Source organism: Ahaetulla prasina, chromosome 2, assembly GCF_028640845.1.
Source record: "Ahaetulla prasina isolate Xishuangbanna chromosome 2, ASM2864084v1, whole genome shotgun sequence".
Classification (NCBI taxonomy): Eukaryota; Metazoa; Chordata; class Lepidosauria; order Squamata; family Colubridae; genus Ahaetulla; species Ahaetulla prasina.
The window spans coordinates 235989359-236017246 of record NC_080540.1 but is presented as its reverse complement, the minus strand read 5'-3'; the positions used below and the strand labels follow the sequence as shown (position 1 = coordinate 236017246).

At 36.5% G+C, this 27888-nt stretch overlaps 1 protein-coding gene and 1 long non-coding RNA gene across 3 annotated transcripts in view; one reads left to right on the top strand and one right to left on the bottom strand.

Annotated features, from left to right (window-relative positions):
- LOC131193034 (uncharacterized) overlaps nt 1-27888 on the bottom strand; it is a 134761-nt gene that overhangs the window by 94414 nt on the left and 12459 nt on the right. The window lies entirely within an intron of this gene.
- LOC131193026 (uncharacterized) overlaps nt 1-27888 on the top strand; it is a 50623-nt gene that overhangs the window by 14371 nt on the left and 8364 nt on the right. The window contains exons 6-12 of the mRNA XM_058172764.1: nt 1208-1352; nt 10031-10200; nt 13103-13257; nt 15029-15106; nt 22088-22277; nt 24417-24544; nt 26453-26569. Coding sequence (XP_058028747.1) covers nt 1208-1352; nt 10031-10200; nt 13103-13257; nt 15029-15106; nt 22088-22277; nt 24417-24544; nt 26453-26569 — 983 coding nt within the window. The remainder of the gene's footprint in view (nt 1-1207; nt 1353-10030; nt 10201-13102; nt 13258-15028; nt 15107-22087; nt 22278-24416; nt 24545-26452; nt 26570-27888) is intronic.

Below are 27888 nucleotides of genomic sequence, written 5' to 3'. Positions count from 1 at the left end.
GTGTACATTCACTAGTAGCCATGGGTTGCAGCCACCACAAGTTCATTTTCTAAGAATGCCAGGGTGACATGGTTGGAAATACAGTGCCTCTTGAGGCTGGAGCTCTTCCCTTCTTTTAATCTTTTAATTAAAATAATCTTTTAAAAGTACCTATCCTTGTGATGATTGCTCTCTATTGTATGGTTTTGTGTTCTATAACTGTATTTATTGTATGTTAGAAAAAATGGAAGTCATGACTATGACTCTTTCTATAGCAAGCTAATCTATGTTTAATCGAACCTTAAGTTTACTAAATTAATTTGATTACTAGCAGTTATACAACACAATAAATCATGGCCTACTCAATTAAAATTTGGTCTAGTACAGGTAGGCCTCAATTTACAACCACAATTAAGCACAAATTTTCTGTTAAGTGAGAACATTTGTTAAGTGAGTTTTGCCCCATTGTATGACTTTTCTTGACATAGTTGTTAAATGAACCATTGCAGACGTTAAATTAGTAACATGATTGTTAAGTGAATCTGGCTTCCCATTGACTTTGCATATCAGAAGTAATTACATGATCTTGGGACACAGCAATGGTCCTAAGAATGAACCAGTTGCCAAGCAACTGAATTATGATCACATGATCATGGGGATGCTACAAAGGTGGTAACTGTGAAAAATGGGCATAAGTCACTTTTTTCAGTGTCGTCGTACTTACAAGCAATGATTACATTACCTTGTAAGGTAATGTACTTACAAGCAATGATTACATAACATTTTTCTAAGTTACGATTGTTTGGTTTTACCCATCAAAACTGCAAACAAAATTAACTTTGTATTAAATGAATCATGTGTAGTGGTTGCCTATCTTTCAGTCTCACGAACATGCACAGTATGTTATATGTGTGTATATAATAGGAATTATGTTCCATTCCGTAGGCCTTTGTTTGAAATTGTTTTATAAAAAAAATACTGTAATAATATAGTTTAAGCATTCAATATTTTTAAAGCATCCAGATTGTTAAAAGAAAAAAAAATAGTTACAGGTATCTTCCAGATGACAGCAAAGTACACAAATAACAATTTGTGAACTGAATCATAAACTTGATCTGCTACTGCCTTGCTCACATGTGTCTCATCTATTAAGTATTGATCTGACTTGCATGCTTGTTACTGTTGTTGTTTTGGGATTCAATTGCTTTCTTGTTTCGTTTTGTTTTAGAAAAGTGACTGCGGTCTCATACCGTGGCTGCTGCTTCCTGATGAATTGTGGCTTTGTATCCTTTCCCTGCTGACTCAAAAAGATATTTCCCGGATTTCCCAGGTCTGTCGTCACTTTTATCAACTAGCTGGAGATAAGACCTTTTGTAAGTACATTAAAATGAATAAATATTAAGAGGTTGGAGTAATATAAAAGTCCTGTATGGTTATTTTAAAATCTCAAAAATTTAAACACATACAGGCATGCACATTTATATCTAGCTAAGACAAATGGAGCCAAGCTTTCATGCCCTGACATCAAATTAATATATCTTACATATATGTTTGTTTGCACATGTATGCAGTCATTGGAAATCTTTTGCATTTTAGTTCTGTTTTTGTATTTCTTGTTTACGGTATTTGTGCATGCTGTAAACATTCTTTGCTTCACTTTTGTCTGGTTATTATCTAGTAGAAGCATGTTTGTAATTTTTAAAGAATGCACTACTGAATTACGCCAAAAGGTTTTTGCATATTTTTAATGGCAGAATGTTTTTTCTAAGTGCAAAATAGTGAATTTCAAGGAAATGCTTGGTCAGGATTAACAGGACATCTAATCCTGAGCTGTGTGGTGTGGTTCACTTTTCTGGGCCACGTACAGATGAGTAACTGGGATGATCCATGGAGACTTAATATCACAAATTTAATCATCAGGGTTTGAACTTGATTTGAACGTTATTGTCGAGCCCAGCTCCGGCTCGACACATGACGCTACAGAGATCTGGATCATGGGAGCAGCCCCTAATCAAAGATCCAAAGGGATGACATTTCGGGGACCTTTTCGAGGGGCACAGGAATCTGCGTTTGGGAAGCATGGGAAGGGAATCAGCACACTGGCACCCGGGATAGAGGGAGATGAGGGCTGGGCGTTATGAAGGGCTGGGCGTTATGAATAGTTCTGGGATTTGGCAGATGACATGAGGCTGAGGCTGTCAGACGAGGAGGAAGAGAGCGGCTGGGCGTCCAATCAATGGAGCAGTTTAGCCATGGGGCGAGACATGAGCAGCACGGGATGTTTAAAAAGGGCCTGAGAGGCAGAAACTCTCAGCACTGACTTTATACAGAGAGACCTCGACTTTTACTGAGACCCGGTTTATAGCAGACCCAATAAACGAAGTCACTTTTGGAAAGAAAACCAAGTTGGTTTGCTTCTTCTCATGGCATCTGACACAACTGTGGCTGAGCTAGCAGAGCGTTATCTTCAGAATGCACCAACAGAACATCATTTCACTTTTCCTGTGTTGCACATCTGTGCTGGAAAACAATCCTTTTGAAACATGATGAGACTGATAGTAGCTGGGAGGTTCATAATAAGGAGTACGCTATTCCTCTATGCCATAGTAAACAGACTTGGAGTATTAATTCTAAAGGCAGAACTGCATGTATGTGGAAACCTATTCAGGAAACATTTGATGAAAGTTAGCTGTAGGAGCAAGGACTTAACTTCTCTCTTTTGTGCCATTTTCTCTCTCGTGACATTTTGCTGCCTGAGGTAATGAATGAAATGCCTTCATTTTCCTAAATGTTTATCAACCATAAAAAAGCAAAAGTTAGAATATTTTAGACATGTGATGTGACACCCGAAAAAATACGGCACACTTCACTTAATCCTCCAGGGAAAACTGAAGGCAAATGAGGTCCAGGCAGAAGAAGAACATCATGGCTTCAAAATCTAAGGTTTGGACAAAACTCAACAGCACTTTTTCGTGCGGCTGCTGATAAAAACATGATCTCCAACGTCCGATGACAGATATGTCACACGAAGAAGAAGAAATGTTTGTCAGATGAATCTTACATAGGTAGACATACTGATGACTATACACTACTCACAGGCAAGAATAGAAGAGATTTCTGATCACCTATCGGTTACCAATGTTTATGTTAGCAGCATTTATATTAGGAGCAATGTAGTAACAATAATGACAGTAAGTATCATCATGACTACCAAATTAGGCCTGCATTTCAGATAACCATTTGGTAGTAGCAAGCACTCATAGATTTCTGCACCTTTTTGTGGGTATCTGAATTTTGCAATCTAGATACTGTATGGCAGCTTTAATCATATCAATATCTGCCAAGCCTGGCATGAGTTGGCTCCCGTCAGTCTATTTGTTAAAGTAGGATGTTGTCAATATATTTGCTCGTGATATGACTCATGGATAGTTATATAATACAGCCAACAAACCCTGCAAGAAGTAAATAGGGCTGATTCAGAACATGGGTATGGCAGAGAGAATGAATGATTGGGGGGTGGGGAAGCGAGGGAGAGATGAACGTAGTCAAAGCCTGAGGTGGCCATTTTTTTTTTTTTAATTTACATCCAATTAAAAAAATGATTAAGAATGTACTGGAGTACCTGACAAACTAGATTCCCACCCCCCACTTTCATTACGTTATAAATTTTAGTACATTGTGTTGATACTTTGATGATTATATAATATATTGAAAATTATTAACATTTTATTACGTAAACAGCTTAGAATATTGAGTATAGAAAAGAAAAAAAAATCCATCAATCTAAATTAGTTTAAGAGCAACATTACATGCATTATTTAGCTTTTTCATCCAAAGTTGAGCATAACTTTGAAAAACAACATTACAACTCATATAAAAATAATTGTTATATATTAAGTTTTCAATGTTAATTTGACTACTTATTAAAGTCTCCGCTGTATTGTTGCTTAGTAGGTGGGTTTCATGTACCCTCGCTACCGGTTCGCTTGCTTTGCTGGCACATGCGCAGAGTGTATTTGATGATGGGCGGGTGGGCGGAGCCTCGTGCCGCCGCTACCGGTTCACCCAAACTGGGGCAAACCGGTAGCAACCCACCATTGTTAGGTACATGTGTAATACCTACTAATAAAAGGAAAAGATAAAGCAAATTTAATGAGAATTCATAACTAAACAAAAGGAAGAAAAAGGAATATAATAAAAAGAACTGTTGGGCCCCTCATTTATAGAGAGCCTCCAAGAGCTGTGGTGGTACAGTGGTTAGGCTACTTCTGCTGACTGTCTACTGCCTGAAATTTGGCAGTTCGGATCTCACCAGGCTCTAGGTTGATTTAGCTTTCCGAGGTTGGTAAACTGAGGACCCAGATTGTTGGTGGCAATATGCTGACTCTGTAAACTGCTTAGAGAGGGCTGTAAAGCACTGTGAAGCGGCATAAGTGCTATTGCTATTGCCATAGACATCTGATTTGCAATATTTAGCCTCCCTCAAGGAAGCCAGAATGTAAATGATTATATTTGCTATGCATTATAATCATTCATAGCATATAATGAGAACAATTGTTTCTTAAATTTAGTTAAATTTTTGTTGTGTACATATATTGCTAGTTTTGCCATCATTGCATATTCTCCAAGTTTAAGTTCCCAATCAGATGCAATCAACGTTGTGTCTTTCTTCCAATGCTGAACAAAATTTCTTTGCATTGCAGTAAGCATATATCTCATTAAATTACAATGGTTTTATTTTTTTTCTGAAATTATGCCTTGCAGGAAAAGTTGCGGCTTCATTTCAGATTTAAACTGCAAGAATTTCTGCATTGTGCTGGGTATCTAATACTTTGGATTTTTTTTCTCACATGTGAGAAAACATTACTGTTTCATGATATTTCCAACATTTTTTGCTATATAATTGGTCTATCTTAGATATTATTAGAGAAAACTGAGGTGTGCAACAACACAAGATCTGCTGATAAACTTCTAAGAAATAGAGAATGCTTTGGATAATTGCTATAAAAGAAAACAAATTGAAGGTTATTTGCTCTATGTCAGTAGCTCTAGGCTTGTGTTAGTTCCCACAGTGAATTCCAAAGCAAACACTTGGCACCTTTAGTAAAGAAAGGCAGCCAATTAGATGCAGCCAAGATCTGTCTTTCAATAATATTTATATGTTGCATAAGTTGTGTATATATTTTAGGCTTGCTTTTGTAAGGTGCATGATCTTTGCATCATAACACTCCCCCCCCCCCAATCCCTTAAAAAAGTGGCTGAAATATTTCGCTAAAAGACAAAGAGAAATACACTTTATCAAAAGTTTCAGTATAAGTTGTACCTGTGGAGTCAAGGATGTAAAAAGTCTACTAATTAACCAATTCTAAATGAGTTTGGTTTACTGGACCTTTGCTGACATCCCACTTATTTATTTAATATTTAAATTCCATTTAGAATTTAGAATAGAATAGAATAACAGAGTTGGAAGGGACCTTGGAGATCTTCTAGTCCAACCCCCTGCTTAGGCAGGAAACCCTATACCATTTCAGACAAATGGTTATCTAATTTCTTAAAAACTTCCAGTCTTGGAGCATTCACAACTTCTGAAGGCAAGTTGTTCCACTGATCAATTGTTCTAACTGTCAGGCAATTTCTTCTTAGTACCAGGTTGCTTCTCTCCTTGATTATTTTCCATCCATTGCTTCTTGTCTTGCCCTCAGGTGCTTTGGAGACTAGCTTGACTCCCTCTTGATTCCCTACTAACCTTTAAATTTAGGTTAGTAGACATCTTTTCTGTTCTCTCATTCTCTTAGAGCAGTTTTGACTTTTTAAGAAAGCAAATGCTTTCTTCATATATGATGTAAACTTTAATGTTCTAAAATTTCAAAAGAAAGTGATTATTGATCAATAATATAATTGGCACAAGTAAAAAAACCTGATATTGACATAAGCTAACATTTCTTTCTCAGAAGTGCAATAATAAATATGTAAATTTGCAAAGCTGTCTGCAGATAACATCTCCCTCCAAGCATCTTTTTAAAAAAAAGTTTATTTATGTATTGGGGGGGGGATGGGTAGAGTAGGCTTATTTGGAAAAAGTTAAAGATTCAGTTAGTAACAATTTTCTTGCATAGCATTATCAGGCAGTTGTGCTCTTTAAGAACATTTAAGCTTTGAGCTCTTAATACCAAGCAAAACTCCACCAAATCTAACATTTTAAATGCAAAGAGATATCAAGTTATAATTTTAGCTATAAAAATAGCTCTTATTCAGTGGTAGGATTCAAATTTTTTTACTACCGGTTCTGTGGACATGGTTTGGTGGGTGTGGCATGGCTTGGTGGGCATGGCAGGGGAAGGATACTGTAAAATCTCCATTTTAATTTGTAAATTAATTGATTTAATTGATTTGTAAAATCAATGTTGTACCTTGATGAACATATCTTTTCTTTTATGTACACTGAGAGCATATGCACCAAGACAAATTCCTTGTGTGTCCAATCACACTTGGCCAATAAAATTCTATTCTATTCTATAAAAATTCTATTCTATTCTATTCCCATCCCATTCTAGGGAAAGGTTACTGCAAAATCCCCATTTCTTCCCGATCAGGTGGGACTCGGGAGGCAGGGAGTAGATGTGGGCGGGACCAGTCAGAGGTGGCATTTACCGATTCTCCGACGTACTCAAAATTTCCGCTACTGGTTCTCCAAAACTGGTCAGAACCTGCTGAATACCACCTCTGCTCTGATTCTTACAAATGTAATGTTATGTATACTTTATATTTTGGAGGTGGGTTTTCTTTAAAAATAATTAGCTGTAATGATGTTTTACCTTGTTAAGTGGGTATATTTATTGTTCGCTGTAGAAAACAAATTTAGCTTGTTCTGATATTTTGTAATTCATTCTCTTTGGACCAAGCTAATTGTTCTCTTCTGTATTTAAATTAAGTAGTTTAGATCAGGGGTCTCCAACCTTGGTCCCTTTAAGACTTGTGGACTTCAACTCCCAGAGTCCCTCAGCCAGCAAAGCTGGCTGAGGAACTCTGGGAGTTGAAGTCCACAAGTCTTAAAGGAACCAAGGTTGGAGACCCCTGGTTTAGAGAAATATATATAGAAGGTAGGTTGGTGTGAGAAATAGAGTAAGAAAAGAGTTACTGAGAGAGTTGGAAACAGTTTATAGTGAAGTACTGCCCAGCTTTTGGACAGATAAAGTTAAGCTCTAAACGTATTAGATTCAAGAGGAATCTGTTTAGATCAGGGGTCTCCAACCTTGGCAACTTTAAGCCTGGTGGACTTCAACTCCCAGAATTCCGCAGCCAGCAAAGCTGGCTGGGGCATTCTGGGAGTTGAAGTCCACCAGGCTTAAAGTTGCCAAGGTTGGAGACCCCTGGTTTAGATGGTGCTATGTATTTCAGTTACTCCTCCTTGACTAATGGGATGCTATGACCACACAGAATTTTCTGAACTATGGCAATTGTGACTGCTGCAACTGTCATTGTAAGTCAGCATGGTTATGTAACAGTGTGCTTTACAACCACATTGTAGTTTTGTTGTTGGTCCCATTACCATTGTCAAGTGAGGATTACCTGTACTTCAGTTGCAAATAAAGTGTGGTAAGCTGGCCTGGCTGCATTGTGGATTTCTTGGGTTGGGCTCAAGAGCAAAGTTCAAGGCTCCTTTTGGGATATCTGAAAATCAAATATAGGAAACCAACCTCTTATTCTTTCTTCTATGTTAAACTGGCTTGCCAGGTCATGGCAAGCAGCCATAGAGCTGCACAGTTTGGGGGCTGCTTGATGTTCCTCAAGGCAGGGGTGCAGGGCAGCCAAAAGGCAGAAAACAGGGGGAGACAGATGGGCGGGTAGGAGAGTTGGAGGGAGTCCTTTACCTTACTGATGCTTAGAGCTGGGAGGGACCAATACCAGAATGTCCCAAAGAAGCTTTTTCAAGAGGCAGCTGAGTTTTCTAGATACTAGAATGGTTTAGTTTGGGTCTTTGGCTAACAATTGGTCACCTTGGCTTAAAGAAAGCAACGGGGATCACCAGGATTGTGATTGCTAAGCAATGTGATCATATGGCATCTCACTTTACAACCGCATAGCTTAGCAACAGAAATTCTGCTCCCAATTGGGGTTGTAAGTCAAAGACTATCTGCACTGGATCCTCCTGGAAAGCATTGCAACACTACTTCCTGTCTGAGTTGAGCCTTGTTTGAATATCAAGGCCCTTGTGAGGGTTATGGTTTTTCTCAAATTGTGGACATTGCTGTGATTTACAGTTTGTTTCTCATTCTTGCCTTTTAGCTTTTAACTTCTGATTCTGATTTGTGCTTCAGTCTTGTACACTGCTTGTCCTAGACTCCTTGTTATCTCACTTTAGATAACTGCCAATTTATAAATAGCAACTGCTGAGAAATTGCAAATACCTTGAGTTCTTAATTTGGTCAAATGCCATTTTCATTACTCTGGTCTGTATTTTAAGATTATTATGATATTTTTATGTAATCAATATTATATCATTTATTTTATAGCTGTAGTCAGTCCTTCATATTGTATTCTTAGAGTGGAATAACTTTACTAATTCTGCTAGAGTTTGCACCTGTGTAAACATGCATGAACTAATAATTTGTGAGGCATAATGGAAAATATAAGACTGGATCTGAAGAATCATTAATAGAAGAAATCAGCCAGCTCTGCTTTTCAAACACTTTTAAGAATCAGCACACCTTTGTTCTCAAATAGTTGTCATTGCCTCTGGAAGAAATTGCACACAATTTTAAGAAAAAATTATTTCCTTTTTCCCTCATTATTCTATAATAAAGAGTTTAATTGAATTAGGAGAGGCACTTTTCAATTCTAGTTCATACCATTTAATTTGCTTGCTTTGATATCATCTAGTGTTTATTTGATATATAAAGTTTATGATCCAAAGAGCTACTTTAGAGGAGGCTAAAAGGTTATTCTGCCTCAGTCATCAGAATTTTTAGTATTTATTCAGTAAATGAATAATTATCATTAGCGACTGCCTCAGCAGATGACTGCTAAAATGTGACTCCCATGATATGATGTAATTTTCCATTAGCAATTTTCCAAGGTGGATTTGCTTTCTCTAGATGGTTGTACAGTAGTCATAATAATACATTAATAAGCCCTGGCTAGCATGAAAATTTTTATTACAATTACACTGACATTTCCCTGGGTCACCCAATTAACACTGCAGCTTTCTTTCTTGGAATCCTGAGTCGTCTTCCATGTTATTGATATATCAGATATAGTGGTGGTAATGTAAAATTGGGATTGAGAAAATCTAATTTCAAATCTTTATTTGTTCAGAATCAGTGAATGAGCAGTTGCCACAGTACATCTCCAAGAAAAAGAAAATCACACACTTTGCCCTAAACTTTCCTGGGGAATATTAATAAATGGATATAAACTGTTTCAACTTCTCCCCTCAAGATGCCACTCTGCAGCAGGAGTCTCCAACCTTGGTCCCTTTAAGACTTGTGGACTTCAACTCCCAGAGTCATTCAACCAGCAAAGCTGGCTGAGGAACTCTGAGAGTTGAAGTCCACAAGTCTTAAAGGGACCAAGGTTGGAGACCCCTGCTCTAGAGCATTGCATGCCAAAACAACACAAAGACAGCTTCTTCCCCCATGCCATTACTCAGCTAAATACCTAACTCCTACAGCACTGTCTTCTGCCCAAAGATATTTACCCATATAGTAGGCTGTGTTTCTATTATCCTTGTCATCTTGTCATCCCTCTCATCTTTCTCACCACTCATCTTTCTTACTACCTTCTCCTATTGGTTTATTATGATTTATCAATTGTTGTTGTATCTTATGATTTATAATCTATGGCTTATCACTTTGTTGTTTGTATGTACATTGAGAGCTTATGCACCGGAGACAAATTCCTTGTGTGTCCAACCACACTTGGCCAATGAAGAATTCTATTCTATTCTATTAATAATAATGTTTTATTTCATTGTAAAAGAAATATTGTAAAAAGTCTTTAGTTAATGAATAAACATCTACCTGCCCCAATAAACTAGGTTATTTTTCTCTAGGGAAGAAGATTCAGCTTAAAGATTGCCACTGCCTGAATGATGAGTGGTTGATTGGTTTAGGGAAACACCACCCTGAGTGTTTCACTCTTGATCATTGCCATGATAAAGATCGGAGAATTTCTGAGGTTGGGCTTAAACAATTCTTCCAATACTGTGAAAGATATCTCAAGGTAATGTCCACTTTAAATATAAAGCTTAGTTTTGTTTTTGTAATTATAGCAAGTCGGAAAATATTGATTATTTTTCATTATAATTTATGTAGATAAATATAGTATAATATAAGGTAAATAAGAAATAAAGTTTCTAAACACATTACTGGATCCTGATGCTCACAGTGGGCCATATTCCTTCTAGTTTAATACAATATAAGTAATATTGATTTCACAAAATTAAAAATATATTCTACTGAAAACCAAGCTCTACTCACCTCATTATGGTTTCCATATTTACATTAATTCTGGTTTGTAATAGCAATAGCACTTAGACATATACTGCTTCACAGTGCTTTACAGTCCTCTCTCTAAGAGGTTTACAGAGTCAGCATATTGCCCCCAACAATCTGGCTCCTCATTTTACCCACCTTGGAAGGATGGAAGGCTGAGTCAACCTTGAGCCTGGTGAGATTTGAACTGCTAAATTGCAGGCAGCTGGCAGTCAGCAGAAGTAGCCTGCAGTACTGCACTCTAACCACTGCGCCACCAAGGCTCAATGCAACCAAGGCTCAATGAATAAGAGTAGATTGGATATTTTTATGCATTTGGTTTCTCCTCTTATAGAATCTCTTCCATGCAAGAGCTGAAGATGAGATCTTAATTAATTCTTAAGTTCTCAAAGAGGTACTATAGGGTACCTTAAGTAAAAAATTTGAAGCTCCAAGGACTGCAAGGAAGAGCGAAAAATCCTGTAATATGCACAGAAGTTCATTCATGCATGTTAGATTTGACCTAAATACATAGCTGACCACACCAGATTCTTGTGTATAGCCTTGAACACATCTTCTGTCCAGCAACCTTGTGAATGGTCCTGATTCTTTGCTCCTGACATTAATCAGGTCAACTAAAGTTCCACTCTAAATTGGTGCCAGACAAGGATCAATGGAATTCAAGAGGGGTTGGACTTAGAGCGCTTGTGGGACTCTAAGCAGATGATGTGCTTAACTCTGCCCCAGTTCTACCTGCTCTTCTCCTTGGTAGCTCCTTGGAATTACTATTTCCAGAAGTTTAAAATACTCAAGCAAAAAGCAAGAACTCTACTTTTTACAAATTTTCATACACATACTACCCGCCCATAGGAGATATGAAATTTCTCCCAGTGTATTGAATAATCTGATAAATTACTAGCATTGTATAATATTTTTGTACAATGTAAAATGTACAGTATAATTATCAATAAGACATAGTATCCCATCTGCATTAATAACAGCTTGCATTCAGTCCACTTGTTATTATACTGAGCATGTCTTCCCTTTGTTTAATAAGGCAAACAAGTGGTTCCAAAATCAAATTAAAAATAAAAGGACATCTATGACAAGCTCATAAGACATCTTGATAGATAAAAAGGTAATTCTATTTGTAGTAACGCTTCCATATTAAAGGCCATTTCACAATAAGACCAGAATGGCTGATTTCAATTTTTCTGACTGTAGATCCTGAACAATAATAAGAAACCTAATTGTAAAAATCGTAATTCAGGATGTTATGATAACAAATTGTCTGTCTGTTATAATCAATATAATTTTAGAATGTGGTATTAGAAAGGAGACCTAGATGTTGACCTAATTTTCTGTTGAGGTCATCCCAAGTGGTCATATTTATGGAGTATGGCAGTATTTGTTCTTTATCCATGCTTTTCTCTTGCAAAAAGAATAAATTAATTTAACTATCTCCAGGTATGCCCTTATTTTATCTTCATGCTGGAAGTATGTTGGTCAACATGTAGTTCTTCTAACTTGCCCCACTGCCTGATGCAGCTAGCAGGTAGTGGTACCTATCCAAAAAATAGAGCTTTTTCTTTGAGATTGGAAAATGAAATCCAATGAATCCAAGATGTCAAGCTAGAAGCCCCAAGATTTCAACTCAAATTAATTAACCCTATTTGTGTTTCAAGAAATGTTTTCTTTCATGAGTCATTTGTCATTGCCCATCTAGTATCAGTATCCCAGTCAGATTTATTAATGTTCAGATGGCATTTTAAGATGAGAAAAGTCCAGGAGAGGCTGTTTTCTTATTGAAAAGATTATAATAGACAGTACATTTATCAAACTGCAAAATGGAAGCTTAGAAATTAATAACATTATAAATAGAATAAATATAAATTAAAAAGAAAAGCGATGTTTGATTTATTGTTAAATTTTTGTAAGACAGTGTCTTCCTGAATCATTCCACAAGTTATATATTATTAGCACTACTGAGATCAAGAGAGGGCTTTTGTTTATCCCTGCAGTAGAAACATTCTGAGAAATGATGATAGAAACTGACAGAAAAACTAGAAAGAACAAAAACGTATTAAAAACTGCAGATACTGTATCTATCCCCCTTCCCCCCTTTCTTTTGTCTCTCATAAACTATGTAGCGTTGAAATGTTGCTGTGAGGCACAGAGAATGAAGTTGAAGCAATAATAATGGAATCTGAATAATCTTTATGAATTTTCAATTCTTTGATTTGATTGTTACAAAAACACTGTCTAGAATTTAATTTGAAAGGAAGCTTATTGTAATAAACTTTGTTTTCTTCTAACCTGTTGTAAACATAAACAATAGGATTGGGTGGATGTTTTAGATTCAAGGGACGATTTAGAGAATACATAGGTTTGCATGGAGCATTTTACAGCAATTTCTTAAACCAAACACATTTTTCCCAGGGTCACATTACAGTTGTGAGATTCCAGGAAAAGAAACAGCTGCTTTAAGCTTACAACTTCCAAGTACCGTTTTTGCTTTACAACTGAAGTGTGGCACTGCCCTAAATTAAACAATAAATGATTCTGATTGATGTATAAGGAATGCTAATAAAAATTATTGTTTCATTCAATTTATTGCAATTTCCTTTCCCCCTCCCCTGTTTTGTACTTAGGAACTGAATATAAAAAACTGCAGTGGTTCTGGATATAAAGGGGACAGGATTCTGCTTCATGCAAGCACCTTTTGCCATAACTTGGCAGTTGTAGATATAAGTTGGACAGGAGCTACTGATTTTGGACTCAATGCCCTAGTCAAAGGTTCTAGAAGGTATCTAAAACAATAAATTCCTGAAAATGCCTTTGTCACCAAATACTTTTACCACCATTTTGTACAATCAGTTGTAAAACAATAGGAAAGGCCAATTAGATTAATCATATCTAAGACTACATAGGAATTTATTGCAGTTTAGAATGCCCGGCCCTGCTTTTTACTAGAATACTTCTGCTTCACTCATCACATTGTTCTGTTCTCTCCATAAGACATTAGTAATTTATGGCAATTTATTGTTGTTTTGATTTTCCTCTGTTTTTCTATGCCCTTCTATTATTTCTGTTAATTGTTTTCCCTGAGGATTCAGCTCACTTACAGTATGTCATGGTCACCTCATGGCTTGACTACTGCAACACTCTGATGAGATCTTCTCTTGAAGACATCAGGAAGCTTAAAATGGTCTAAAATGCAGCAGGGCAGGCAGAGTTATGCCCATTTAACATATCTGTTTTGTGAGCTGTACAAGCCAGTTTGTTTCCAGATGCTGGTTATTACCTATAAAAGCTGACATGACATATGGCTTGGTTACTTGAGGGGCCACTTGTCTTCCACATTATCTGCTTCGCCAATTTGATCTGGCAGGATTGGCACACTCCTTAAGTTAAACCATACTATGTATTGAAACCCTATAAATGTGGTTTCTCAGTGCCTGCCCTTTGGGATGAGGTCACTTCCAAATTCTGGACAGCCCCACTTAGCTGGTGTTTTGAAGGGCCTTAAAAACCTGGCTCTGCCCTTATCTTTTGCAAAGGTGAATGAAGTCCCCTTTGGCAATTTATTTCTTCCTCTTCCTGTCAGGGGTGGGTTTTTTGGGGGGGTCATCCTTGCCATCTTTACTCCTCAATTTTGTCTGCCATTTTTAAATTCTTTTTATTTGTATTTATTTGTAAGCATGAATGCAATAAATAAACAACAAAAATATCTGCTGGTGCAAGTTTCTCCATCCCCCCTTTCAATATCCAATATTGGACATCTATTTACATTCATCATCTGAAATGAGGAAAGTAAGGATTTAAATTGGAAGATGTTTAGTCTCTAAAGTTAACAGGTCTGGCAGAAATTACAAGCATCCATGTTGGTTTTCCTAAATGTAGTTAACCCAGTAAAAGATAATTGCTTATTTTTCAATAAAGCACAATATCATATTATGGAATTTAAGCTGTGCTACTTTTAGTATCTACTTCAGAGGAAGCTTATTGATTAAGGTGGGACTGACTTTTAACTAGATATACCTACATGGTTAATTTTATAGAAACTAAACTTTGGTTCCACTTGACTGAATTCATGTATTGGGCTTTAAGCCAAGATTTTTTTAAATCCTGCTTTTTGAAACATTATTTGGTTTAATTCCCTAAATCTGCTAAGGTGAAAAAAAGTCACATTATAATTTGGCATGAAGAATATCTGCAATATTCTAAGGTCAGTATTCATATTTTTTCATTTAGTATAAAAAAATAAATGAGATCAGTACAGGTGCTTATATTTAAGACCACATGTTATATTATAGTTTCCTAATCAGAACATACTCATTGTAAAGAAAATCTGATATTTTATAGAAGAAAATACTTGTAACTAAAAAGTAACTAAAGAGAATTAAGAGGATTGACAGGAAAATAATTCTTATACATAGATATGTGAAATTTGCTCCTCAGAATTTCCTGCATATCAGAAAGTCAATATCTGCAATATAAGAACTGGCTCAAATCAACTAAATTTTAACAATACTTTATTATATTAAAAATGCAATCAATTGCTACTGTTCCTTTAGTTTACAGTATTTTTCTGCTAATGGATGCCAGATTACCAATGAGTCAGTAATGGCCTTGATTGGAAAGCATGGAAAAAGGTAAGGTATATGACAACGAAAATTTGGAATCAGAATTCAGTACAAGGTGGTTGCATCATCATTGCTTTAATTTAGAAGGGTACACAAGACATTTCCTAATTTCTATAAAAATTGAACTTACGTTTTTGCTGCCAAACCACAATATCTATAAAAATAACTTTTTCCAATGTGTGGCCGTGGTTAACCATGCTTGGCAATTGTACTTTAGGACAAAAGTCAAATCCATGAATTTGAACCCAGTACACACAGATCTTTCTAACTGAGTCCAGATCTTTGCAGGATGCTAAAGGAAACCATCCTTGACTAATGATTACCTTTCATTTTAATATATCCAAGCAAAGAACAGCCCACTACTTCACTGTGTAATTGGTTCACTTAACAAACTTCTCTGATCATTAGAAGGGATCTCCATCTCAGTTCAGTGGAATTTACCATCCTTTATCTTAAATCCTGTCATAGCTAGTATCAAGAATACCCAATACTGTGCTTTTGTGCCTATTCCCAGCTTTTAATAATTAAATTGTCAAGAGGTAAGTTAGAATTTTTGTGGACCATGTTTGATAAAATATATCAAACATATATCAGCATAAGGGTAATTAAAATCCCCCATCACAATTATTCTATGTATCTATATTTCTCTGAAAATTCTAGAGTTTATTTTTATATAACAGACATCTTTTCTTTGTGCTCGTGTTGTTAGTGATCATCAGGAACAGTATTATTTTTGTTCATTCCTCCATATATTTTAATCCAGTATAGTGTAGTATCCCTAAATTCACTCCTTGGGTTTCTAAGGAGATGTGGCTTTTTTAAAACTACAACTGTCTTTTAATATTTCTATTAATTCCTTTTGAATAAATTGTGTTCTTCAGTTCTATTCTAGTTATAGAAGTCATACGACCCAAGTTTCAATTATTCTTATTATGTTTTTTTTTTACTACGTTCATCTTACTTTATTTCCCATAATCTGAACATTAGTGCTTAGACCTAGGTCACAAATTTTATAAAACAACTGTCTGATTTTTTTATTAAGTAGTTTCAAAGGCCCTGCTATTGCAACAGAAAAAAATAGTTTACTATGCTTAAAGTATTTTTACTAATCTTTGTGGCTAGCAGGGCATAGTGTTTCAATAGTCCATTATCTAGATAATTCAGACTGTGATCCCACAAACCTTTCTCTCTTGGACACCATGTCGTTCACATATCTTTTGTGAAGTGTTTTCTGTGGATTCCTTTTGAATAATTGAGGATATAAATGAATAAATGAAAAGACTAGATTACTGAAATCCCTTCCTTATATGTTAAATTATGATATGATTATAGCTGTACATATGTCCCTGTATGTACAGCTTGGGAGAAGCAACAATTCTTTGTGAACTTGCTAAATCTTGGAAGTTCTTTCAGATTCCTGATTCTTACTCCTGGTACTTAACATACAGTACTTCACAAGCTCATTGATCCTGTTAACATATAGTCTGCTTGTTTCAGTTCCTTATAACAACAGATCAGTTATAATTTTTTTCTATTATAGAAAAATGTTTTTTATGGTAGAAGAGTACTTGTAACTCAGGGTTGAACTGTGAAGTCCCTGGTGCTCTCTAAAGCTCAATTTTTCCTTGAAGATAAAAAAAATAAATAATAATAAAAAAAAAGAAACAAATTACCCATATCAATAAAAAAGCTTCAATCCAAAAAAAAAAAATCCCTCTGGAGAAGGAACAAAAAGGGTTATGTAGCAAACTTCAAAAACCGCTACAGAAATATTTGCAACCAAATTAAAACTGAATGTAACATTTACCAAACCAAGCAAGAAGAAGACCTTCTACGCACAAATTCCAATCGTGCTTTCTATAATTTTGTGAACAATAAACTTAAAGAAACAAGATCCATCCCACCACTAAAAGAACCTAACGGCAAAGAATGTACCGACGAAAAAGTCAAAGCAAACCTCTTTAACACATTCTTCGGCTCAGTCTTTGTAAACAGCGATGGCTCACATCTGACATTCCTCAATCGTACCAAAAATGATAACAACGACTTAACTCTTATAGACTTCACAGAAGATAATGTTGAAAAAGCTCTTTGCAACCTAAAACCATCATTATCAATTGGTCCTGATGGGCTATGTGCATACTTCTTAAAAAAACTTTCAATAAATATAGCAGAACCCCTAAGCATAATCTTTAATAAAGCTTTCACGACTAGTTCCCTTCCAAAACTCTGGTATTTTGCCACAGTCATCCCTATCTTCAAAAAAGGAGACCCCAGCCTAGTTGAAAATTACAGACCTATCTCTCTATGTTGCGTCTCATGTAAAGTAATGTAATTTATCATAAACCAATCCATTACACTCCACCTTGAAACTAATAACCTACTCTCTAATAAATAATTTGGTTTCAGAAAAAAATTGTCTTGTAACCTACAACTTCTCCGCTGCAAAAACATATGGACTATCAACCTTGATCAAGGAAAAACAATAGATGCAATCTACATAGACTTCTGCAAAGCTTTTGACTCAGTAGTACATGACAAACTTCTCTTAAAACTAAAATCCTACGGCATTTCAGGACCTCTCCACAATTGGATAAATGCCTTCCTATCAAACAGACAACAAGTGGTCAAAATTGGCAATGCTCTATCAAATCCTGTTCCTGTCAAAAGAGGTGTTCCTCAAGGTAGTGTTCTTGGACCAATGCTCTTCATACTATATATAAATGATCTCTGTGACCTTATCTCTAGTTATTGTGTTCTCTTCGCTGACGACGTCAAACTATTCAATACCACTAACAATACTTCTACCCTTCAAAATGACCTCGACATTGTTTCTGATTGGTCTAAAACTTGGCAACTTCAAATATCAACCAGCAAATGCTCAGTCTTATATATTGGTAAAAAGAATCCTAATATCAAGTACAAGCTTGATGGACATTACCTTACTGACGACCCTGTCCCTGTCAAAGACCTTGGAGTTTTTATATCAAATGACCTAAATGCCAAAGCCCACTGCAACTACATATCAAAAAAAGCTCTAAGAGTTGTAAACTTAATTTTATGTAGCTTCTTTTCTAAAAACTCTACACTACTAACCAGAGCTTACAAAACATTTGCCAGACCTATTCCGTCTGGAACCCATAACACATCTCTGACATTAATACTATTGAACGCATCCAAAAATATTTTACTAGAAGAGTTCTTCACTCCTCCGAAATCAACAAAATACCGTATACCACCAGGCTTGAAATTCTGGGTTTAGAAAACTTAGAACTCCGCCGACTCCGACATGATCTGTGTTTAACACACAGAATCATCTATTGTAATATCCTTCCTCTAAAAGACTACTTCAGCTTCAATCATCACCGCTCCTGCGCAGACTGCACTGGCTGCCTGTGGCCTCCCGGGTGCACTTTAAGGTGTTGGTTATGACCTTTAAAGCGCTCCATGGCTTAGGACCTGGGTACTTACGGGACCGCCTGCTGTTACCATACGCCTCCCACCGACCCGTACGCTCCCACAGAGAGGGACTTCTCAGGGTGCCGTCCGCCAAACAATGTCGGCTGGCGGCCCCCAGGGGAAGGGCCTTCTCTGTGGGGGCTCCCACACTCTGGAACGAGCTTCCCCCGGGCTTACGCCAAATTCCTGACCTTCGGACATTTCGTCGCGAACTCAAGACTCACCTTTTTATTCGCGCGGGGCTGGCTTAAATTGGGATTTTAAATCTTAAATTTATTAATTTTAAATGGGGTTTTAGTAGAGTAAATTTTAATCATGGGGCTATTTAAATAAGTTTTTTATATTGGATTTTAAATTTGTATATTGTATTGCTGGTTTTTATTATGCCTGTACACCGCCCTGAGTCCTTCGGGAGAAGGGCGGTATAAAAATTAAATAAAATAAATAAATAAATAAAATAAATAAATCGCAACAATACAAGAGCAAACAATAGATTCAAACTTAATGTCAACCGCTTCAGACTTGATTGCAGAAAATATGACTTTTGTAACAGAGTTGTTAACGCTTGGAACTCACTACCTGACTCTATAGTCTGTACTCAAACCCCCAAAATCTTCAACCAAAAACTGTCTACTATTGACCTCACCCCATTCCTAAGAGGACTATAAGGGGCGTGCATAAGAGCACAAAAGTGCCTACCGTTACTGTCCTATTGTTCTCTTCATTATAATATTATATGCATACTTTTACTTATACTTTTACTTATATATACTTTTTCTCTCATGATGAGTTATTTTTATGTTGATGATTGTATATACTGTTGTGACAAATTAAAAAAAAAGATGTTTCCTCATCCAACCAAGTAACACCATCAGTTTTTCCCCCTTATTTTCTTGGGAAGTGCTAGTGCATCCTCTCTGTCTTTCAAAGATCTATATCCTATCTTTTGTTCTACAGTGTCTCTTCTTTAACTGTCTTCTTTGTAGATAGTTGCCTCCATTGTCAGCAACTTTGGTAAGCCCTTCTTTCATTTAATCATAAACATCTCCACTGCTGGCATCAGTTGATGTACAACCAATAGTTGCTCCGGTCATCTCACTTTTTAGCTGGATACCACTAACATTTGCATACTGCAAATACGTGCCAGCTTGTTTCCAGGAAGAAACATAAACATGCCACAAATGCTACAAGTGATAATGGCAAATGTTGGAAATCTTATTTTAAATTAATCATGTTGCCATCATTCAAGCACTTTGTAGCAATTTGAACTTGTATGTTAATTGGTTGTTTGGCCCGCCTTAATGACAAAAAAGCTTCAATAGTACATTATTTCTGTTTAATGAATTATATTGTCAATATAAGTTATTTTTTTTAAACACGAAAGGTTGTAGCTTGCAGCACTTTAACTAAGTTCGGGTCTTAGAAGAGAAAACAAAACCTTATAAATGCTTTATTTATTATTTTGCATTTTATCCCAGAATGCCTTAAGAATTTAGGTCTTGTAATAAGTACAACAGATATGCAGGGTTCACTAAAAAAAGAAGAAGCCATCATTCATTCTCTTGATTTCTTGTCTTAACATAGTACTGTATGCATATTCACTTCAAGATGAAAATCATGGCTTGTTTTTTGGAACAAATCACAAGTTGATGTGATAACTTGTTGATATATAGACTCTGCTTTACTATTTTTGAAAACAAAATCGTATCTCATTCTTGATTTAGATTTTATGAAGCTGAAGGCAAACTTGATTGTATGTTATAACATAACATAACATCAGAGTTGGAAGGGACCTTGGAGGCCTTCTAGTCCAACCCCCTGCCCAGGCAGGAAACCCTACACCATCTCAGTCAGATGGTTATCCAACATTTTCTTAAAAATTTCCAGTGTTGGAGCATTCACAACTTCTGAAGGCAAGTCGTTCCACTTATTAATTGTTCTAACTGTCAGAAAATTTCTCCTTAGTTCTAAGTTGCTTCTTTCTTTGATCAGTTTCCACCCATTGCTTCTTGTTCTACCCTCAGGTGCTTTGGAGAACAGCCCGACTCCCTCTTCTTTGTGGCAGCCCCTGAGATATTGGAACACAGCTATCATGTCTCCCCTAGTCCTTCTTTTTGTTAAACTAGACATGCCCAGTTCCTGCAACCGTTCTTCATATGTTTTATCCTCCAGTCCCCTAATTTAATGATTTATTTTCATGTGTATTCACCTACGTAAGATTTGACAGTTAACTTCTTTCGCCCTGTATAAGTTATCTTTATCTACACACAAACAAACAAAACATTTAAATACAGTAAGTCTTTATGGTTAACTTGAACTATATAATATATGTTATCTACTTGAATAAAAATATTTATATAAAACCAAATACAGTGCAAACATTACCATTTGTTTATATTTCCATTTGGTTATCTAACAGATGGTAACCAGAGTCTCCCAATGTGACTTTTCATTTCCTACACAATCTTTTTTCTTTTCCAGTTATGATGATCTGCCCTTTTGAATTTTTTTTACTCTTCTCTAGTGGACAACTCTTCATACTGTTCTGAGCCCACTTTTGAGCAGAATAAATGTATGTTGAAAGGTCTAAAAAACAGTGAAGTGGAGAAGCAGGAATAACTAGCATCTGGGCTGAAAACACAGAGAAGGAGAATTTTTAATAATGATAGGAAAGTGTCTGTATCTTTTTTCCTAGGTGCTTCTTAGACTTTACTGTGCAACCTTGTAAGATAGATCAATATATGATCTGGCAGGAAAATGAACTGAGTCTGAGAGACAGTTACTAGTCTGAGGCTATTTAATGGGTCTGAGTTGAATAACAATCCCCAAATTTCTAAGGCTAATTTGTCACTTGTGGTTTATTTTGGCACAAGAATACCAGGCAAGCCACTTTTTTCTTCTTTGGTCGAATGACGTTAGCTTTATCTTGTGCCAAGCCCAAGATTTCAAGAATTATATGCTGATGCTTCAAGGCCCTAAAAATATTAATTTTCTATGTTAAATGTATCATCTAACCAAAGACTACAAATTTATTCTTTTTTTCTGTCTCATTTTCTCTGTTGGATATGGCCAGTTCAACTTTTATCACTCACTGGAGAAATTCCACAGAGAGGGCTATTTTGAAGGGGAGGGCATCTTTATGAATTGTTTATAGTTTATAGTTAACAGGACTCCTGCAACTTACTAGGATTCTTATTTTCTTTTCATGTAGGTAATTGCAAATTGCCAAATAAATAATCCCATGTGTGCTATATCAAATCATGTAAGAAGCCTATGCTTTCTGAAATCAGCTACAATACAAAAATATACAGTAGTTACCATCCTACCTGCTTAGTTTATCAATTAAGTTATCAATAACATGTTCAGACTTAGACCAAGATATTATAATATCAGTAATTTCATATTTTGTTTTCATATGCTTCTCATGTTAAACTTGGGGAGTGATGCTATCTTTAAGCACTTAAAAAAATTAATGACTGTTGAATGGCTAATATTGAAGGATATTACTAACTTCCTTATGTTCTTTTCTAGCCTTAAGAAACTGGAAATGTTTGGCTGTCAAGCCATCACGGACGAATGCTTGAAATCAATTTCTATTAAATGTCCAGGTCTAGAGGTTCTGAATATTGGCAGAGTTCATAGAATCTCGCAGGACTGTTTAGTGCAAATGGTAAATTCATTGCAAAAGCTTACTAGCCTCAATGTCACAGGCCTTGACATGGTAAGAGTTGTATATTTATTTCATCCATTTCCCTCTGTTAATTATTTCTTTTTTGCTTGTGTTCAATTTATCATATTATATATGTCAAAGATTGACAACTTAAAAATGTAAACCACTGAAGGCTTTATACGTTTTTCAGTGTAGAAAAATATTAAGATTTTATGTTGCTTTAAAAAATAAATAAATCAGTCTTCTGGATAAAAGTTTGGAAACAACGCTGAAGTGAATATTCATACTATTCACAAAATATTATGGAAGTAGGTGCAAATTGTAATATAAACATATTATAATTCAGACACTGAAATTAAAAAGTCATTCCTGGCTCCCACAGTCCTAGGCAATTATTTTCCACTTTCAAACTTCCTTCTTTAAGGGAAGCTTCAGTAATCCCTGGAAGAAATAAATCTTTTATACTTAATAGGCTTATCGACTAAAATATACTAATGAAATATTTTTTTAAAGTCCTAAATTAGGTTTCTCCCAGTCTGGTATCCCCTCTTCTGATGCTAAGACACGGACTGGATGCAGAGGAGGGCAACTTGCCACTATATTTATTATTTGTTAAATTTATATGCCGCCCATCTTACTGTTAAGTGACTTTGGATGGCATACATCATAAAAGCAAAATACAAAACATTAAATATTAAAATTAACATAAACTCGATGAGTTAGAAACTGAAATGCAATGGGGTAGGAGGTTGGAACTCCTCTGTCGTCTCATCAGGAGTCCAGACCAATCAGCAGAGCCAGTTTGAAGCTCTTTCAAAAGGAGAAGAGGGTGGGAGTAAATCTCACTTTGAGGAGCATGATGTTCTAGAACATCTAAACATACTAGATTCAAGAGGAATCTGTTTAGGTCAGGGGTCTCCAACCTTGGCAACTTTAAGCCTGGTGGACTTCAACTCCCAGAATTCCCCAGCCAGCTTTGCTGGAAATTGAAGTCCGCCAGGCTTAAAGTTGCCAGGTTTGGAGACCCCTGTTCTAGAATCTAGAGGATGGGAGCTACAGCAGAAAAAGTCCTTATCCTGGATTCTGCCAGCCAGAATTCTTTAACAAAAGGGTCCACAGCATGCCTCTGTTGCTGGAATGAGTGGGGTGGGCCAATCCCATTGAGGTGAGATGGTTCTGCAGGTATCCTGGACCCATGCCATAAAGGGATTAAAAGATGATAACCAACACCTTGAATTGGATTTGGAAGCAAACCAACAACCAGTACAGTTTGTGCAACAGCAATGTTAAATGTACCACTCTAGGGGCTCCTAGAACTACCTGTAAGTCTGCTTTCTATGTCAGCTCTAGCTTCCAAATACTCTTTCAGGATAGTAGCCCCGTGCAGAATGCACTGCGGTAATCCAGGATGTGGGTGATTGAGCAGTGCCTTTGGATCAAGGTGATCTTTTAGGTACCCAGAACCCAAGTTATGCCAGGCTTTATCTGGATTTGTAGTTGAAAGCCATTGCAAAGGGTGTCACATAAGTTAAATGTGGAATGTTTATAATGAATTATGTTATCTGTGCAAAGGCCCTCCTTGCCAAGGCTGTCACTTGCACTTCAAGCAAGAGCCAAGAGTCAGGAGGACCCTCAGGTTACACACAAATTCTGCCTGAGGTAGTGCAACCCTATCCGGAACAACATTGTCCAATATTACTGGCAATGGGACTTCTTGTATTACTAGGCACCGAGACTTGATAGGGTTAGGCCTGAGCCTTTTCCTCCCTATCTGAATTCTAACAGAATCCAGTCTCTAGAACAGGGCCCCAACCACATCACCAGTTCAGTCTAGAGTTGAGATATACAGCTGTATGTCATCCATATGTTGATAGGGATAATCTTGCCCAGATGTTAAATAGAAGTGGAGATACAATTAAGCCCTAAGGAAAATCTTACAAAGCAGGGGTCTTGGGCCTATTCCTACTAACTCATTCAGACTCCAAGAAAAGACGAAAATCACTGTAATCTAGGCTCCCTATTCTTAACTTTTGAATCAGTCACATTAATCTATAAATAACATACCGGAGCTGTTTCCTTATTGTACTGGGAATAAGGAACTTGACTTGCAGTGAATAGCTCTGTTCTATTATTGAAAGACAATCCTCCACATTGGCTTATTTCTTGCTTTTGTCTTGTCTTGGGCTGCAGGTGAGGGATTCTCTAGTACTTTGTATTTTGAAGAAGTGTCCTAAACTGGATTGTTTGGTTCTTAATTCGTGTGCTCACATAACTGACATCAGTCTAATTGAAATTAGCAGTTATTTGCCAGGGATCAGGTAAGATAATATGTTAGAAATGCACTTGTCCTTTAATTTATATATTTTGGTATTATTTAAATAATTTTCAGTGATGTTACATCCTTAGTTACATTGACATTTTGTTTTGCCTTTTTACTGTTTGTGGCCTCAAATGCATTAAATAAGTCCTTGAAGCTGTACTGGATGGATAGCACTAGTTCTGTGGCAACTACTTAACATTTTGTTGTGCTATCAAATGTATATGGTTTTAAAAAGTAAAATTTAAAAGTTTATTAGATTCTTAACATTCTGATATTTTAATAACAAATTTAAAATAAAGAACTGGAATCTAGTTACAATTTAAACTGAGAGTTGTGGTTACTATTGATCACAGTTTAAACTCTGAGAGGGAATCAAGTAACATGTATTCAATAAATGAAGTATGGGTTTAGCAGGATAGCCTGTTCTGAAACTACTTTCTAATCTATTTAATCAAAGAGATAAGAAATCATATAGTTGCACATCTCTGTGATTGTTATCTCCCCCTTAGTGTAATAGTTATGTTGCTTTGCTTTGAATAAAAAAAGTTGTTTTCTTTATGTTGCTAAAATTATGGACAGTATCTTGATGGTTCTTTTGCTATCACTGAAACTCATACCTATTTCCTTCTTTATTTACTCCCAAGATGACACACTTTGACTTTTTAAAATGTTGCCTTACTCGTGGTTTGCAATCACAAGGCTGAGAAGGGGAAATTATACATGAGAGGGAACCAGAATATAAAGACAAAGTGACTAAATTAGCGGACCAGCAAAAAGCTGTGGACATAGTATACTTGGACTTGTTAGGTATTTTATGTAGTAGACTACATCCTATTTCCTGATAAGATAGAAAAATATGGGATAGACAGCATTACCACTAGATGGATTCTAAACTGGCTGACAAGCTGCCCTCACTGTCTAGTCCTCAATGGAACTACAGCTAAATAGAGGGAAATATGCAGTAGGTTGCTCCAAGGTTCTGTCTTAGGCCCAGTACTTTTCAACATCTTCATAAAGAAGAGGGGCACAACATATTCTCCATAGCACTTGCAGGTAAGCTACAGCGATCATTTGATCCTGGGATGCTGCTACCATCATAAATACATGCCAGTTGCCAAGTGCCCAGATTTTCATCATGTGACTGTGGCGATGCTGCGATGATTGTTAAAGTGCTGCCACTTTTTTCAGTGCTGTTGTGACTTTGAACAGTCACCAAACAAATGGTTGTAAGTCAACTAGTACATTACAGCATCCTAGGCTGTTGTGAAGAAGGTCAATACCAGCTAAAGCAGGGGTCTCCAACCTTGACAACTTTAAGACTTGTGGACTTCAACTCCCAGAATTCATCAGCCAGCTTTGCTGGCTGAAGTATTCTGGGAGTTGAAGTCCACAAGTCTTAAAGTTGCCAAGGTTGGAGACCCCTGAGCTAAAGAATTGTGACAACTGTTATTTCACATTGTTGTGTATGTAGCAATAATAAAAAAATGTCAATGGAAACATCCTCAGTACAAAAACTGCACATGAAACTAGGCTTCTAAATTTTCATTTCAGTTTGAAATGTCATGCAAACCATTAAAAGTACAAATGAATACAATAGCACTAAAGGATCAAATAATTATAACATTGATAATCAAGGGAAGAAAAAATGAAAAAAAAGGTTGAAAATTATGAGAAGATTGATCCCGAAAACGTTACGTTGTTCAAAAATCTCCTGTCACTTTGTTGAAAGAACAACAACAATTCAAATGCTGAGGAGCAATACTTACCAATGGTTTATCTTCTAAATAGCCAATTAGTTAACTGACATACCATGTACCAGTAATACTCTAGCTCTTTCAAATCTTTTCCCCCCAATGTACACAGGGCCATTTTCTGTGTCAGGTTACTGCTTTTTGCATCCTTTCAGGTACCTTGACGTTAATGGATGTAAAGACGTGAGTGATATTGGAGTTCAAGCTTTGGCAAGGAATTGCCATAAACTTTCTTATCTTGATTTGAGTTCCACAGCAACAAGCAAAAGAGGGTAAGATATTTGGTAAAAAAATTGCACATTTTAAAAAGAAAATAGGTGACAAAAATTAAGGCTGATCTTAAGAGTCTATTTAATATTAAATATATTGTCAGTGCAAGCAGTGGCATAATACTACTATTGGTTAAAAATTGTTTTAAGTCACTTCAAGTGGTTATATAAAGAGGAAGCTGAGGGTATAAATGGGGTTTTAATTGTATTTAAAAAATTTTAGGCCATTCATTGAATTAGTTTTTTATACTGTTTTTAATTTGTATTATATGTATTTTGTTTTTATTGGCTGTGAACCGCCCTGAGTCCTTCAGAAGAAGGGCGGTATACAAATATAATAAATAAATAAATAAATAAATAAATAAATAAATAAATAAATAAATAAATGAATGAATGAATGAATGGGGTGAAATCCAGCAGCTTCTGACAGGTTTCTGGAAAAATGGTAGTGGAAATTTTGAGCAGTTCAGAGAACCGGTTGCGGAAATTTTGAGCAGTTTGGAGAACTGGTAGTGATTTTGATTAGTTCAGAGAACTGGCAAATGCCACCTCTGGCTGGCCTCAGAGTGGGGTGGGAATGGAGATTTTGCAATATCTTCTCCCCAGGTGTGGGGATGGAATGGAGATTTTGCAGTATCCTTCCCCTTCCATGCCCATCAAGCCACACCATGCCCACCAAGTCATGCCCACAGAACTGGTAGTAAAAAAATTTGGATTTCACCACTGGTATAAATGAATGAATAGGAAAGTCTTTAAATAGGACTGCTTTTTGTTAGTGAACAGAAGAATATTTAAAAATTACTTAATTTTCCTAGCAGTATAGGTAGTCTTCAATGTACGACCACAACTGAGCCCAAAATTTCTGTTGCTAAGCAAGATAGTTGTTGAGTTTTGCCTCATTTTATTATCTTTCTTGCCACAGTCGTTAAGTGAATCACAGCAGTTGTTAAGTTAGTATCATAGCTGTTAAGTGAATCAGACCCATGCCATGAAAGGCTTTAAAGGTGATTACCTTAAATTAGCTCGTTACCTCTCGCCTGGATTATTGTAATGCTCTCTACATGGCGCTCCCCTTGAAGTGCACTCGGAGGCTTCAGTTAGTCCAGAATGCAGCTGCGCGGGTGATAGAGGGAGCTCCGCGTAGCTCCCATATAACACCGCTCCTGCGCAGACTGCACTGGCTGCCTGTGGCCTTTCGAGTGCGCTTTAAGGTGCTGGTTACGACCTTTAAAGCGCTCCATGGCTTAGGGCCTGGGTACTTACGGGACCGCCTGCTGTTACCACATGCCTCCCACCGACCCGTACGCTCTCACAGAGAGGGA